The sequence below is a fragment of the Amblyomma mixtum genome, unplaced genomic scaffold (genome assembly GCF_055824585.1).
Source record: "Amblyomma mixtum isolate Tamu unplaced genomic scaffold, ASM5582458v1 scaffold_13, whole genome shotgun sequence".
NCBI lineage: Eukaryota > Metazoa > Arthropoda > Arachnida > Ixodida > Ixodidae > Amblyomma > Amblyomma mixtum.
In genome coordinates, this window is record NW_028317662.1 from 752,657 (window position 1) to 769,664 (window position 17,008).

At 45.1% G+C, this 17,008-nt stretch overlaps 2 protein-coding genes across 2 annotated transcripts; both read right to left on the bottom strand.

The window, feature by feature from the left end:
• Window positions 1–208: 208 nt before the first annotated feature.
• On the bottom strand, window positions 209–1,082 carry LOC149324841 (uncharacterized). Its single transcript, XM_089565225.1, has 2 exons — window positions 869–1,082; window positions 209–441 (listed from the first exon to the last, which is right to left on the bottom strand). Exons 1-2 carry the CDS (start codon window positions 1,080–1,082, stop codon window positions 209–211), a joined length of 447 nt encoding a protein of 148 aa, XP_089421351.1.
• A 7,499-nt stretch (window positions 1,083–8,581) lies between these two features.
• On the bottom strand, window positions 8,582–12,825 carry LOC149324842 (kunitz-like toxin PcKuz3). Its single transcript, XM_089565216.1, has 3 exons — window positions 12,620–12,825; window positions 10,204–10,233; window positions 8,582–8,810 (listed from the first exon to the last, which is right to left on the bottom strand). Exons 1-3 carry the CDS (start codon window positions 12,690–12,692, stop codon window positions 8,638–8,640), a joined length of 276 nt encoding a protein of 91 aa, XP_089421342.1. The 5' UTR covers window positions 12,693–12,825; the 3' UTR covers window positions 8,582–8,637.
• Window positions 12,826–17,008: the final 4,183 nt, after the last annotated feature.

The window sequence follows — 17,008 nt, forward strand, 5'->3', positions numbered from 1 at the left end:
CTGATTTCACGTCGTAGCAGAGCTGTTAAAACACTGAGCCGGTCAGAAAGAGTCGGAAATGCCCGGAAAAATTTGTTTAATTTCTATCACCAGATTCAAGGTTATCGAAATCAAATAAATATCGCTGTATTGTGAAATGCGTGCACTGCATGTCTAAGTGATTCGACAAGGCGTTCTCGAGCTGCCAGGCCCGTCGGCTCGCTGACACTTAGTCTGATCGGAAGATGCGGCCGAATACCGCGGCCGCCAGCCGCCACAAGAGGGCGTACACCTTCTCGTCGTGGCGGATGAACATGAAGGCGAGGAAGAGGACCGACGCCATAGTGGCGAGCCCAACGGTGGACAGCAGGCAGCAGCCGGCAAGTGCGACGGGTCGACGCCTGTAGCGATAGTGCCACGCCGTTCCACCGGGGAGTGGGGACTGATTTAGTGAAGCCGGATCTGCAATGAAGAAAATTATAAAATGGTTGCATCCTAAGCATGACAAACAACTCGTTTTTTTTAGGATGACGATCGTGCATGCAGTTCCCTAGTTGAAATCTACGTCAAGTTTAGACTTCAAACTAAGATCAAGCTTCCGAAGCCATTATTGAATAAAATGCGCTCAGTATCCCACCCCTACTGTCATACCATTGCAATATCCTGTGCACCATTCTCGTCCTAGCAATAGCAAGATAATCTCTAGAGGAATTAGATATCCGGGGCTTAGAAGTCTACAATGGGAAAACTCGACGCCGGCTTGATACCACAGACAAATTACATGCTCCTCTCTGAATACCCCAGCTGGGTAACACATCTGCAGACTATCGCGCTCGGTCTAGCGGCACATGTTTCGAAACAAAAGCAAATTTTTCAATCATCTTCTCACCTTGAGCCCTGGCCAAGTAGTCTAGGGGTGAGATGCTCCCGCGGTGTTCCTCGCAATCCGCAACGCTGGCGTCGTCCTGCTCACGTACTGTGCCGCAACTCACGTTTGACGGGCTGCCCATGGTTGTTGGCGATAGCCTAAGGTGGAGCTGAGGGGCAGAACAGTGTTCCTTGGTGGCCTTATTCGTCATCTTGGCCGCGTCATTCTCGGCCATGCTTCAGGGCCTAAGCTTCGCTTCTTCTTTCTTCTTCTCTTCTTGGGCGGCTGCTTTGGGCGCTGAGTCCTGTTTTCGGGCAGACCTCTTATTTTACCAAAATTGCAAAGTACGTCTTATAAACAGTGTTAAGGCGACGATAAATAATTTTGCCCAGCCTCGTGTTCTAAATTAAAGACTAAATCAGTGTAGATACCCCTTCGGAAAAACCATGAAACCTTCACTGTTCAACTTGCTGACGGGCGGAGCCGTGCATCAGTCGGAAGTATGGCTGCGTCAAAAAATATGAAGTTGAAAACATCTGCTGGCAGCGGATCTAGAAACTACTCCTGCTGCTTCGAATAGTGCCATAATGGAAGTCGCAATGCACTCTAAGCAGTCACAGTGTATAATGACGGTATTAAAAGAACTCTCCTGATTCCAGTACTTTGTCATCGCGTCATTGCTGTTTGTAACTCTGTTTGCTTTGTTAGAAGAGATGACAAGCAGAGCGCAGGGACCAGGAATAAGGTTTTTTTTATTTATGGTGGAGAATTTATGGCCATAATAATTTACTGCAGCAGTAGCAGCAGCAGCAGCAGCAGCAGCAGCAGCAGCAGCAGCAGCTGCAGTAGCAGGTATCCGGGATGCTGCAATATGGCATCTTTTCGAATTTGTGACTTCGATTTGCGGCAGCCATTCTATATCTATCATTTATAGATGTCGTTTTATGTTAAAATTAGCCTCCTCGGACTAGCGGCCTGTGAGTGGTTCTTTTGAGATCTCGGGGCCTTGTGACGTCGTGCATTTCTCGACCAATAAGCGAATATTGTGGCACCGAACAATCTGGAGTCGCTTCTGCTGCGAACTGCAATGCTATCTAGGCACTGACATCGACAATAATAGCATAGTTGTTATCTGTGCGATAACAGTTATGTCGTCTGCGCGCTTTATTTTGAGGCCTTTTTTAACTAAAGATAGACGTTGTGTGCCTTACTGCGACACGAAGACGTAAAGTGGATCCCTCACGTCAAGCTGCTGTCCTCCAGAGAGCGTCATCTTCGCGACAGCCGCCGCAGTTCCCTCCCGCAGCTCTCCTACCAGCTCCAATTATAACTGCACAGGGCTGTGCAGTTTCTGGCCGTGCTCTATGAAGGGCCACTGTATCTGACATGGCCGCGCATAAAACCAAGCGGCAGATGGCGTGAAGCACCACATCCAGGTCCATCTCTGCGCCCCTTCCCTGCGATGAGTCACTGTGCCGCACGTAGTGGCCCTCTAAAAAGTGCACTCGCGTGTTCGCAACAAGAGCCGACAACCTTGTACACTTCCATGAGCAGTAAAACGGAGCACGCGAGAGGACAACAAACACCTTTAAAGGGCTCTCAAGTATCGGAAGCTCATGCAGACAGCGAGAGTCTGAGGTACGCACCGTGCAGTTTTGATCTATATTATTTCCTGTACTGGCGAATTTACGCTTGGTTCGTCACTGGTGGTTAGTGGCGCTGTCAATTCCTCATTCGAGTATTCATTGGTAGGCACGCCTAGGGCCGAATGAGATCATCTTTGGCGACCTGTGTGTTGAACTTTATCACGAAAGCGGCCCTTTTCTGAGTCCATGCTCTTGTGCCTGCCGTGTTTGGCGCTTCGCATCGCAGTTATTATAGCGATAGCATATGAACTCTCAGCGGGCAAAAAAATTCTACGTCGGCCACATAAGCTACAGGAACAGAAGTGGCATCATCAGACAGGAAATGTCAACTGTTCGTCTCGATGTATACTCGCTGAGTCCGTGCGGCCATATCTAGACACCTTCGGGAAAACGTTAATCTACAAGCCAGCTGACTCGAAGAAATGTGTGAGTGTAGGAAGACCTACGTGTAGCGGTCCTCAAACGCAACTATTACTGAATGTACAAAAAACTAGATACAACCACATGAAGAGCTCCGCATGAACTTGGGTTGAAAACACAATATATAAGTCGGTGTCCTTCTCAATTTTTGTACAACCACCGAATCACGGCAGGCCAGCGAAAACTTCTTGCATGAAGTATTATAAGCGCCGCTGTAAAAAACTTATTAAAGCAGCGCGGTTGCGCCTGTAACAATGATAAGGGCAGACGAAAGGCCGGGATATGGGTCTGCTGACCCCTTTGTGCTTATTTTTTCGGTTCCATTGATAGAGGGTACCGAAAAACAATTTTTCCACAGCTGCAGTGCGCGGTCGCACTTTTAGGGCACCTGTTCGCATCATAAGTTAAAACACGCACAATAAGTTATCCTTATGAAGGAAAATCTCTAGTCTGGAGCATATTTCCAACAGCGTATCATAAAGAGGGAGTTGTAGCGAACATATATACAAACTTCCATCTGCTGAAGAAAAAGAAAATTATAAACGCAAAACGCTGAAACGCTTTTTCGGCCCATACAACGCCACCAACGAAGCTATAAGTTCCGAGTACACCTATCATGTAGGTGCGATAAAGGGCAACATTTTATAGACACACTATATATTCCGTAGCGGAAGGACGCGTCCTCTGCGGGATACTTAGTTCTGACAGCGCTGCGGGAAACACCTGATATGCAGTATAGGGAGCGAAACTGATCATTCTTGCCGCAATATTCGCACCAGACTTCGCTACCGCAAAAGTCGTGTTGTTCCTCTCTCACACGCACACACACACACACACACACACACACACACACACACACACACACACACACACACACACACACACACACACACACACACACACGCGCGCGCACGCACGCACGCACGCACGCACGAACGAACGCACGCACGCACGCGCGCACACACACACACACACACACACACACACACAAACACACACTGCTGATCCGAAAGACGCGGGTTCGATCCCGGCCGCGGCGGTTGAATTTCTTTGGAGGAGAAATTCTAGAGGCCCGTGTACTGTGCGATGTCAGTGCACGTTAAAGGACCCCAGGTGGTCGAAATTTCCGGAGCCCTCCACTACGGCGTCTCTCATAGCCTTAGTCGCTTTGGGACGGTAAACCCCATAAACCAAACCTAAACCAAACACACACACACACACACACACACACACACACACACACACACACACACACACACACACACACACACACACACACACGCACGCACGCACGCACGCACATACACACACACACAGGCACGCACGCACACTCACACGCACGCGCACGCAGACGCACACGCACACACAGCAGCCATTCCCACCTCAAGACAAACGCGAAACCATTTGGTGTATCTAACCGCGCGCACTTAAAATGTTTGAAATAGCATCTTAATCCCAATTAGCGTCACCCTGACTACGCTTGCCTGAGGGCAGAGGTCTGAGGGCAGAGGTCTCTTTCGTATCTTCCCATGGAATATATAGAGTGCGAATGCGTAGACCTTCACGCTATTTTAATCATACTAGTAATAGCAAAATACTTTTTTAAGATTGGTTCAACTAGTATAAGAGTTAAAATAATTTATCTTAAAGCACGATATTAAAGATTCTTTTTTCTACTTCGCTTGTATTCACTACGAAACAATGCCAGTTGTGCCTATAAATTTTGTAAATTCCTATAGTACGCCGGTTACTTTCGTGTCCTAGCTCTATCGCCATTATTTAAAAAGATGGTGAGTGAGAAAATGGCGACTGATGCACAGGAAGCGGCTATTTTAGAAGTCCCTAAATGTAGCACCGAATCGACAGCGCTTGCGTGTTGTTTACTATGGTCACAGCTTTGTTGTTTAAGCCACTCCTCTGCTGATCCTGACCGGACTGATAGCATGCGTAACAAATAATGAGTGAATGAAGAAATAAATTAACAATCAAATAACTGTGATGCGCGGAGCATCTAATAACCTTGCACGACCCTTTGGTTTTGAATACTGACATGAATGCTCCGCTACCCCAGCAGCGCAGTTATTCTGGCCAATAATGGGAACTTAATGGCGAGGACAGGTCTTACAAAGGGGGAGTGCGATACCATGCTTTTAAAATATTGGGCCCCTTTGAATGTGCGGCTTGGGTATGCGGTTTTAAACGGACGATGGCAGCCAAAGTATGTTGACAAAACTCCACATAGACCTGCCGTGAGCCTCCAGCGGCGACCCCAACTTACTTTGTTACTGAAGAAGATCCACCGCCAAACATTAATTAACCTCTTTGCCTTTATGCCTGCAGTGCCTGTAACATAGCTCCACAATTTGGCAAATGCGTCATTTCTCGGCTTATATGAGAAGCTAATGTGGAGCACAAAAGAAAGAATTGAACTCGCTGGCACAATAAAATAATAGGGAAGCACAGGCATGCTTACCAAATATTATGCTTGCGACGCTGGCGTACGATCACAAAGGGAAGATGCATGGCAGTTCTAAATCTTCACAGTTGAAGGGCCCTTGTCGTTGTGTTCGTTGATGAGGTATTTGTACCCTTTCTTGCCCAAAGCAAGAACAAAGCACTAGGTTTTTTGTTTACCGAAATATCATGACTAGGCTATACACCTATTACTGTGCGTAACAAAAAATTATTGCTCTCAAGAAGTGTCGGTATGGCTTCCTTTCTTCTACCTAGGGGTAGTAATGAAGCATGCGACATAGTTTCTCAGACACAGCCGTTACTCCGGGTTCATCAATATCCATGAAGCGGGGTTTGGCTGAGAGAATATAGGGAGGAATTAGGTAATCCATAATACAGTGTATCTAACATTAGACATTCAGCTCTCAGCTTTCGTCTTAATAAAATATTTCTGATAGTTCTCAAGCTACGAACGCTACTGTTTTAAACTCTATATATGCTTGCCTGAGCCGTGCGCAACAAGCAAAAACAGACAGACAACTCCGACAACTTTGGATGCCGTGACTGAGACTTTGTGTATGAGGCCTCTACAGTTCATGGCTAGCACAGGGATAAATAGATGGTCTCCACAGTAATAGAAATGGCTCTCAGAATATCCTGACGTCTCTAGGGACTTCCATTGACTAATTCCCAGAGAGAACTTCAGAGAAGAAGTTCCCCGCGACCTCGTGAACCAATGCAGCTATATCAGATGGAACCATTTCCAAATGAGTAGAGGGGCCCCTCCTGTGCCAAGCTTGGCGAAGACAGCTAGGGTGAAAACGCCTCACAACTAAATAGACGCTCAAAGCATTCAAGAGAGATTCCTAATTAGCTACGAAGACGTGACGATTAGCTGGAGAAGACATTATCTTTCGAACGCCCGTCGTTTGACATGTGCTGACGGTGTACGAAACGGCACCTAGTAACCGCATAACAATATGTGGTCAGAATTCCATATCCTCAAAGTTGGTCGCACATATCGGAGTGTCAGGAGGACGAAAAAGCATTTTCCTTGTCCAGCAACATTCAAGCTCCCCTTGCTCAGCGCTTCAAAAACATTTTCCCGCAGCGTAACATAAAATAAAACCTCGATTTTAAGGCGCCTTGAAAACGAAAGACGAAATATGCCGACACATTTCTCGACATGGGCGCCAATCCTCATCTTGATTTGTTTTACGAGTGCGCGTCACAAACATTAATTGATTTTTTTAGTAGCGTAGTAGAAGTAGCGCGTGATTTACAGCATACACTACTTTTCTATTATCCGCGTCTTCCCAGCACAGGCACATTCGATAAAAGTACTAGCTTATGATTAAAGCTAGTTATTTTACTGATTGAGGCAAGCACCTAAAACCTATGTAGTTCCATGAAAGGCAGCAAATATTCTGATACGCTCCACATTCCCACAGTTATTTTACTCCACTCCAAGAGGATCGAATGAAGTGGAAACGAATGCAACTAGTCTGATTTGCTAGCTTCCAGGCTAGAGCACGTTCTACCAGTGCAGCTTTATGATACTCTAACTAGACTTCTATGTGCGGTACTGACCTCAGAAGCCATTTGAAGGGGATGGCAATAATGTTTTACTGTACACTATTAACAAAAAAAAAACACCCAAATGGGAGTAAATGGCTTGTCTTCTAACGCACACCCAAAAGGCGGCATTATTTACTCCCAATAGATGGTGCATTTACACTCATATATAAGGGATGTATTGATGAGTACAAGGGAGTAAATTGTTTACTACCTATAGAAATAAAGCCAAAAATGGTGTCATGCTTATTCATCCTCATTCAAGCTCATTTTAACGGCGGTGACAGTGCCGGAAACAAGAAGTAGCTGCGCGGGCTGCCGGAAACCCAACTTGGGAAACTGCGTGGCCGTAATGTGACCCGGTGTCACGCATTCTTTTCGCTGTCTGCAAGCACAACCGCGGCTTAGGCGGCAGGAGTGTTCTGCTTGTCGTCTCCTTTTGCTGTACGAGCTCGTTTGGCTGGCCATATTCGTAGATAAAGGGATGTAACATTCTAATCAATTGTTCAAACCTGAAAAGAATCGCTGGGTAGTTTTAACGGTCATGCGCCACGCTATATTTCACTAAAAACCAGTGCAGAAAAATTGAAAACACCCCTGATGGTAGTTTGGAAAGGCAGTGTTTGCTTTCATTTTCACTTCATTAAGGCTTGGCTTTTCAATATGACTGAGGAAAAATGTAGTACCATAAGCTCAATCAAGAGCTCAGAGTTGCAACTATAATCTTTCACATTTCCATGTCCATGCAACACATAATATGCTGCAACACACCGCTTGAACGACACTGAAAAAGCTTGTGACAATTAGGCCCAAGGGGGCTCTGTAAGGGGGTGCCGACACTAAAATAAAGAAGGTCAGGTATGGTTAGAGCACTGGATGCTCCACAGGAGCAGTTCAATTATGTTTTAACTGCAGCGGAAAACGGCGACAAGCCGATATCTTGTACTGCGGCTGGCGCCCGTGAAGGAGCAGAAGTGGGCAGAGATCCAGCGACGATGGTAACCATACATATTGACTAGCGAAATTCACACACAGGATTGAGGATGGTAACCAAGCGGTCGTCACTCACTGCCATTATCAGACTAACCAGAAGCAAACGAGACGCTAGGTGGCTGGGTGGATTCCTCTAAATGCTGTTTTTTTTACTCCATTGAGAACTTGGGGTGCATTGAGACCAGGAAACTCCATTTAAAAATGGGAGTTATAAGGAGGTGAATCCTCCCTTATGTCTCATTACTGAGTACAGGAGGAGTACATAGGTCATTTAGCAAATTGTTGCTCCACATTGATGTGAATGTTTTCGCATATAGAGATTAAAGGTGGGCGGCAACCATTTAAACTCCCATTTGGGTTGATTTTTGTTTACTGCGTACGTGGGTACAGACGGCAAAATGTGTCTGTGTGGCGACAAAACGCTTGCCATTGAGATGTAGGTTTAGGCGCGCACTCACCTGATAACTAGTAATGAAAGGTATTGGCAGCCTGCAACTTTCCAGGCCGCCTCCCAGGTAGAATGTTAGTGAGTGGTTCAGCATCACTTTTCTAGGTCTCAACCGTGGCAGTTTCTGCGCAGTAGCATTTCGGCATGGCCGAACAAAAAGAACTCAAACACAATCATCTTCGCCTTTATTATTTTTTATTCTCTCAGTCTTTTCGGCGAATGCGAACAAGAGAAAGTAAACTGCGAAATGCAGGTCATGAACCCGGTGGGCACTTTTGATCGCAAGCTGCCTTTGTTAAGAAATGGTTGCAGGTTGTGCAGCATAATCCCGTCAAGAACAGCTCGCACCTCCGGGTCGTAGGGTTGTAATAATACCTCTGCAAAGTCCCAGAGGAGCATGGGCCTGATACTCTTGGGTCATGACATCCTGCATAGATGAGCCGTTATAAGAGTGGCACACATATGCGGTTAAACAAAAAACACGCCACCTCTTTTGTGGCTTTCAGAGGTGTGTGAAATTTTGCACCCTCGACAGGGCTCTGCAAGTTGAACCATATGAATAAAGTTTTGGAAAATGTTTACAGTCGGTGCAATTCGAGCCTAGCTTTCGTTGCGCACAAGGACATCAGCCTACTCTAGAAGCGCAGGAGATATCAGTGACCAATGCTGTGGCACGTGGGTGTTTGTTTTATTGCAAGTGAAAATAAACTGTGAACAAGATTTTTTCAACGGAAGATCCATTGAAATATTCTCTTCCACATCTTTTAAGGGCAACAAGAGGTTCTGAATTTTTTTTCGTTCTGCAATCTCTAGCTTCCTTTCTGTCACCGTTCTTTCACATGCTAAACCAGTTTTCTGGGTAACACTTGTAAACGCCTCTAAATTTTTTTACTGCATTGGCAGTACTCCCTGTGCGCACCGTGGTGCGGGACTTAGTATTATATTTGTAAGTGAATGTTCGTCACCTTGGGCAATGCACTAACGTAACATGGCGAGAAGAATTTTAATGATTAGAATGCAGAAATATCATGAATTTAGGGATGATTTTCGAACTAAAAATTAATCGAGCACCAAAGGAAGACAGTAAGTGCTGAACAAAAAGGTTGTCTTCATTTCACGAAGGTAAAGTCGGCCTGCAGCTACTAGGGGTGGTTTGGCCTTGATTATTCTTTATAATACAGCGTTGGCCACAATTAGAGGTTTTGTTTTTGCCCTGCCGTGCTCATTAGCAGAAGGCATTGACATTCTTTTTAATGTCCTCGAAAAGGCATTTTGTTTCATTGAAGCTACTTAGACTTCCGCGCAAAAACCAGTGTTGAGCACTATTGCCGTTTAGCTCTCTCTGATCGCTAATTTAGGCTTTTCTAATTGCGCTGAATAAAATCAGGCATGGTGTTTTCTAACACAAAAAAATTAAAGAGCCAGTCTCATCATTGCTCATCGTTCCCATTTATACTGGTTACACCTGAAAAGGAACGAAAAAGCATTAGACTTGGAAATGTCTCAGAGGAGGGAATGATTGTTTGTAAAGGGAAGCCAGTTTCAGATTTATAAAGTTTTTTGGTTTCTATTCTGTGTTTTAGAGTACACCTCTCGTAGCATTTCATTCACTGCGAAATATTTAAAAGCAATGGTAAATTTCCGCCTTGCTTTTGGAAGGAAGCAATTGTGAAGATCCGACAAGCTTTAGCTTATGGATTCGGGATAAACCGCGAGGGCATGAGATTTTTTCAAAGCACTAAACAGTGTTAATTATTTTGGCGAATGCGCAAAAACTATTTAAAATATTGCAGCTACATTTGAAATGTCAAAACACATACCGTGTGGATAGGTGCATGTTGGCGGCGGCGCTGAAAATCGGAATGAGTACAAGAGTTACGTTTGCCACTTCATAAGTAAGACAGAGATACCTTGTTCTCTATCTTCTTTCTAGAGACTTAGGCGGTCACAAAATGAAGAACATTTATTGAAATAATTTCACAGCCTGCGGCATTCTTTTAATGTTTATAAAATGATGGAACCTAATGGTCTTACTGGACAGCTGGTGGGTATCAATATATCAATATAAGTATTTCTGGCTCTATTACATACAACAGAAAAATGTGCGTTTGTGGACACTAAACCGGCCCGAGCACAACGACTGCGTAAGGTGAGCCGAGCCGAGCAGGTACTCTTTATAATTAGGAAACTACCGTGAGTCTTCGCTTCATAGTTCCTGGCGTGTAAACCCTCGAAGGATGAAAAAAGCAAAGTTGATGATAATGTGCAGTTAATTTTCAGTGTGTACTCTGACTGCAATTTCAGAAGTAAATTAACCCATTTGCTCTTCGTATTGATGGCTGCCAGAATATACGTCGCTGTACATTTGCGTATAGGCACCAAGGTGCTTCGTATTACAAACAAAACATTGACATATCAATATAACATGTAGCATGCCAAAATACGTGCAATTTTGGCTTCTCTTGCTAGGCTTTTCAGAAACACTAATATGGCAAATAATTGAGCATTCGAGCACTCAATGCAGTGTACTTTTCCAGGTCTCATTGTTACAAACTGTTGTACCCATCACATTAACGTGGTGAAGTCCACGGTTCGACGGAATCACGTCTGGCGAATGAATTCATACCGACTTGTCAAAGGGCATACACTCGCTGAAGATCTTTGACGAGCTATGTTTTTTGATAAGTCGGTGTTAATCTGGCGAAGAAGAACAATTCTTAGCTAGCTTGGCATTAAAAGTAGTTGTATGCTTCATGTGCTCTTTTGGTAATGCTTAGCGCATTCGTGCATTCTTGAATGGCTTATAAATGGTTGTAGCTGTAGAGGTCTTTTTTTGGTCACTCCGTCACCTTCAACTACCGTTGTACAAGGCCCGGTTGGCGGCATAGCTGGCTCTGCCTTATCACTCTTCCGACAAGTGCACGCCCACAGCGGCAGCTTGGAAATAAGTATATGGAACGCCGCACGAACGAATGATAGATGTCGAAGAATGCGATTTGCAATCGGCGCATCTAAAGGCTACAAATTAAGCATGTAGCGCTAGAGATCGCATTGACAGCCTATTGATTAAATTGATTTCAAAAAGGACCTGTCCCGTTTGCACTGTCGCTGGTTGATATCCTCCTCGGGGCTTCAGTTATGCTGAATTTTCCTTTTTACTGCCTTGTGCACTGGAGACATAGATTGACGTAGCATGGGGTCTGTTGGGCTTTATGTTATTGAAGATTTTACGATGTTGGAATGCGTTTACCGAGATAGGCAGCTAAAATCGTTCCATAGTGAAAACATTGCTTAGTCTATTTATTGCGCTCAACGCCCTAACACGGATACATTCGTGTCAAACTGGAGCTTTTGTCAACTTGTCTTATTTTCGACCCAGCGGCTCATTACTCAGGCAAGAATTCACCCCCTTTCGCTCCAAAATTCAATTAGTTCCAGCCAGTCAGAGGGGACACACATTGATGCTGCTTTTTTTACTCTCAGGGCAGAAAAATGGCCTTTCTCACTAAAGCCCAACACTCCCTTCACGTCGGCAATAGAGCAGGGAACAAAGTGTAACATCTGAGGTGCCGAGAACACAAAAGTTTGGGCTCGAAAGCAAAAAGCTACCACACAATTGCTTTGTGGCGCATAAATTTTGCAAACGCTTTCCTAGCGATTGTGGCCAGGCAGGATTTATAGTGGTGCTGTATTTCTTTTTTGCAACATTTTTTAAAATTATTCTTGGCTTAAGGGTCCTAAATGACAAATTCATAAAATATTTTTCGAAACAGCGTACATGCGTGCATAGCAGTGCCTAAAACGTTAGCAACGCAGGATACAGAAGCGTTAGTCTGATATTTAAGGCGGAATACGAAACTGGATGACAACTAACGTACGTCAGGGCTATAACTGTTTCTTATGTTCTTGGCATTATGAACTGTTCAAACTTCCCACACGTGCTGAGTATTTTCAACATTGCTGTGTCATCTAGGTCTTGTACCCAAGGCCTCGTTATGCGGCACGCAAAATAAAAGACCTCTCTCAGTATCCTACCCTTTCGCCGATGAAGTTACTTATGCTGATGAAGTTCTTTAGGACATACAATGTTGCTCTCTCAAGAAGAACATTGTCCATTCACAGTGATTTTTGTGGAGAATATCTAGGAATTCCGCTACTTTGTAAGAATTCTGTTTGAAACAGTCTGCGGTATCTGTAAGGATCGCAAAGTGTGGTTTGATGCATAAAAGTACTTACGACAAATGGAATGTCCATAGTCGACGACAGCGAGAACCACCGCCACCAGAGAATAAGACAGCACTGCATTCATACCTCCAAATGAAATATTTTGCGGCCGCAAAGAAATGACTGCACTTTTATGCACAGATTGCCTATCCTCGAAAACAATACGCCGTAGCTATAAGGAAGAACTACGATAATTTTCCGCCACGTGTGCTGCTTCACCAATCGAGGTATAACGCATGCGCATTCCATTTCACTCCCAACGCTCCACTTCGTATCGGTTTTAACTTGCCAAGCACCGGACGATAAGGCAACTAAATGACACGTGGCGAGATTTTACCTCTATTTTGGAATACTGTTTTCAGTAGCAACACAGCTGTTCGAGAAGAGTTAGAAAAACAGCTATATTTGAAACACGGCAGGTGTTCGAGCGAAGCCGCCACTTATGAAAAAGAATAGGCTACTGATGGCAATCTAATAGCAATGCGGCTGAACGTTACAGAACAGGTGATTCTTGTAATCATGTAGCCTGGCTTTACCCTAATTTACGCTATTTACCCTCATTTCATTCCAGCTTATGCCATGTTATTGGTTACTCGGGGTTATCCAGATGTCACGGTCTCCTAACTCGTTCGTAGTTATGACTCTGTTTTCCTTCCATGTTCACTACCTGTGTAATGCCCCTGGGCCTTTAGGGTGTTTCAATAAAAAAATAAATAAATAATCTAAACTCTAACAGTTGACTTTTTAACAATTATCGATATCCACCTGGTTTTGCAGTTCGAGATTTTCAACTGGCTAGTAATAACCATATTTATTTATTTATATATTTATTTATTTATTTATTTACCCTCAGGGCCGTTAGAGGTTACAGAGGGGAGTGGGAATAACATGCAAGTACAAAAAACAAAACAGCAGCTAGAAAAATTGAATATAGTTAGAGCACACACTGGTATTAAATCAATAACAGAATTAACAAAACACAGCATTTCACAAAACAAAACACAAAAGAAAACAACAGCTAATAAATTAACAAAGTTATGGACACATACTTGTATAAAATTAATAACAGTGTTCCGAAATGCAGCAGTATCAGTAATTACAGCAATACTGTGGGGAAGGTGATTCCAGCTGACACAAATTCTGGGTATGAAGGAATCATGAAACATCTTGTGCGACACGGAGGGATCCAAACTTTGTGACGGTGATCAATGCGTGCTGAAATATAGGGTGGTCTTTTTAATAACTTCTCTTTAAGATCAGGATTATGATAAATTTTGTGAAATGTAAATAATGAAGCTATTGACCTGCGATGGGAAAGAAGCTGTAGGGAAAGGTGAGCTTTCATGGCAGTTACACTTGTGCTCTTTGAATTTTGAAAACTCTATTTTCCTTGTCGCTGTGCTTAAACTAAATCTAGCAGTTCTCCTGCATTTCGAAAAAAGTGAGCTGTCTGCATGTGCACAGCAACGTCCAAAAATCGCGTCGCTACGCGGGGCACTCGCCAAATTCCATTCTCCTTCCAGCCTGGACGGCAACACTACGTCAACCTCTTTAATACAGAATGTAACGACGCTATTCGCATGGTTCAGATACCCTCCTCGTTTGTCCTCGCCCGCAACGTGTGCACGCTGCTCATGGAATGCTTTGATGAGCAGGAGCGCTTGCAGGCATTAAGCTTTGGCTGGCATTAGTGAGTGTAATGGCCTCTTTGCTGATTGAAAGTTTCTATATAAAGAAAAACCATGCAAGCAGTACGGTCTGTTTGGCAATACTATGAGTTATTCAGCCTTATGTTACAGATAGTGAAGTTGCTAAAGAGAACACTGGTGATAGGAACTAGTAACGTCGCCACATCTGAGCGGACTTCTGTCCCGAGACGAGGGACGTATACGTGCACAAATTCAGGTTTAGCTGGGGTGCCCTGGAGTTCGCAGTAGGTCGCTTAGTCGTCGACAAGGGCCACCGCTGTTTCAGGCAGGATTATATGTGGCCCAGGCTCTCTTTGGACTCCCGGCCAAGGAGATATCCGTGAAATAAAAACTGGTATGGCGCAAGAAACGGGGACACAGAAGGCACACAAAACACAGGACTGACGCACAGGACTGTGTGCCTTCTGTGTCCCCGTTTCTTGCGCCATACCAGTTTTTATTTCATCATGAACCAACTCGCCCAAACTAGAGTTTTACTTGAGATATCCGTAATTGGCTTCTTCATACACCACTAACGCAAAGCCGACACCATATTGGCCAAACTTCGCATGGTGGGAGACCAAGTGGGCCGCATGGTCCACTGGGTCTCCAAACAAGCCAGGTGAATTACAATGCAAGGATGCACTGCGGCTTACCCACGCTATCGTAACGAGTAGAATCCGCTGATCGACCCACTACTTGCACCTGTGCAAACACGATGATGACCAGCTCGAGGTCATCCACCGGAAAGCCATCAAGGGGGCTCTCGACCTCGCGGTCACTACATTCAACCAGAGACTTCTGGTCCTGGGCGTATGAACACCGTCCGAGAGCTTCGAGAAGCACACTTGGTCAACCAATACACATGTCTTGTACAGATTACGTCCGGTCGCCGCCTCTTGGACTGGCTACACATCGAACACAGCTACCACAATGAGGAAAGGAAGAGAGTGCCAGAACCCCGGAGACGCGCCTTCCGGGTCCGATCCGTTCCCCGTAACATGTCGAGAGAAGACCACAGCGGTCGTCGTCAGGCGCGCGCGGAAGCTTTGGCGCGATACTGTGGTAACCAACAAGGGTGTTACAGGCCGTTGCCGGCCCACACAAGGGGGATTGGTACACGGCCGCTGTCGTACGTAACACAAACACATTTAACGGGCTCACTTTCAAAACCTACAGCGCAACACACGCGGAGGAGATTGCCATTGCTCTGGCTCTCACTAATCTCAAGTCGAAACACATCGTCACTGATTCGCGAGGGACCGGTCGGAACTATGGGCAGGGATGGGCTCCACCGCTTTCCTGGTGCATATTACAATCTATCTGCCGATATGAGGACCCAACTCCACTTAACATGATTTGGGCCCCCCACTACCAAGGACTCCAGAGAAACAAACAAGCCGATCAGGCCACCCGCGCACTCTCTCTCCGAGCTATCTCCTTGTCTAGGAAGCCTTCTCCCAGTCAGATAATCTGTCCCTTACATTCAAACACAGCACTGATTACTGCAAAAAGGAGCAGCGGCGCTACCTGGCCCCTTGTAAGGGACTGGATTGCGCTCACCAGCGCCTTCCCATCAAAATTCTCACAAATACTGTAGTGCGCCCGGCGGTGCTTAAGCATTTGAACATATCCTGTGGGGAGGTTCGGTGGGGAGGTGGCTGACGCCTTCCAAATGGTTTCAGCGTGTCAGTCAAACCCATTCATCCCCCAAAAACCGACCAGAGAGGACTGAGAGGCGGCCCTGCTCGGCTCTCAAGATCTCAAGACAGAAAAGCCCTTGGTTCAACGGACGCGGGAGGCGTCGCTTGGCAATGGGGCCATGGAATAGGGACTCCACCTTGTATTGTGAGGGGAAAGGGTCAGATAATTCATTTCCCTCCCCCGTGCCTTCGAAATAACTTTTGTTCTCATGATAAGTGTTTTAATGCCGGTATATATACGCCTTCCGTTCTTCTATAAAACCAGTTGATAGTCAGCGCTTGTTTTGTTAGTCTTTCGTCCCGTGTCCCGTTATTATTACGCTGTGAGCAAAATGATGAATACTTACCTACTCGCCCAAAATTCCGCCTTGCGAATATCAAATTCTCAGCGAGGAATACAACTATACACTGCACCAAAGCCCCTACCATATGTTGAAAAGCTAAACCGTAGTCGTTAGTGAAGAGGTCGCGGAAATGCTGCGCGAAAATGTTATCCAGCCACCAAAGCGCCCTTTTACAGCACCAGTCATCTTCATTAAAAAAAGACGAAATTCTGTCGTTCTGTATCGATTAATGTTGATTGGACACCGTAACCTAGAAAGTCGTCTCCTTATCCCAGATCGATGAAAGCCTAGAGCAATTATTGACGAGGTGTTCTTCTCGTTAATTACCTAAAAAGTTAGTGTAAAGAAATGAAAGTCAAAGAAAGAGACAGTAGCTTTCTTCAATCGAGATGGCTTCATCAATTTGACGATAGCACGATTGCAACTTTTCTCCAGAACTTCGTTCCAGCGTGCAATGGACAGATATTTCTCGTCCTCGCACCGCATTTAAATTGGTGCGATGATGTCCATTTCACTTTGACTAAAAACTGAAAACCTTCGGACAGTTTTGGAAGCGATAACAACATCAAGCTTGCAGTTTTTAAGCCATAATTTCACCAGCGTTAGAGTTTGAGAGACGTGCAATAAGCACCTGCTATTGCACAGTCTCAAAGCCGGCCAAGCAGA

Bases quoted from the DNA above. Each gene is read 5' to 3' on its own strand.
- LOC149324841 (XM_089565225.1), bottom strand. From the start codon at position 1,082: ATGGCCGAGAATGACGCGGCCAAGATGACGAATAAGGCCACCAAGGAA. The intron at 442-868 runs GTGAGAAGATGA...TCTTCATTGCAG, and splicing joins CTACTTGGCCAGGGCTCAAG to ATCCGGCTTCACTAAATCAG.
- LOC149324842 (XM_089565216.1), bottom strand. From the start codon at position 12,692: ATGAATGCAGTGCTGTCTTATTCTCTGGTGGCGGTGGTTCTCGCTGTC. The intron at 10,234-12,619 runs GTAAGTACTTTT...TCCGATTTTCAG, and splicing joins CTATGGACATTCCATTTGTC to CGCCGCCGCCAACATGCACC. The intron at 8,811-10,203 runs GTATGTGTTTTG...TCATCTATGCAG, and splicing joins AACATGCACCTATCCACACG to GATGTCATGACCCAAGAGTA.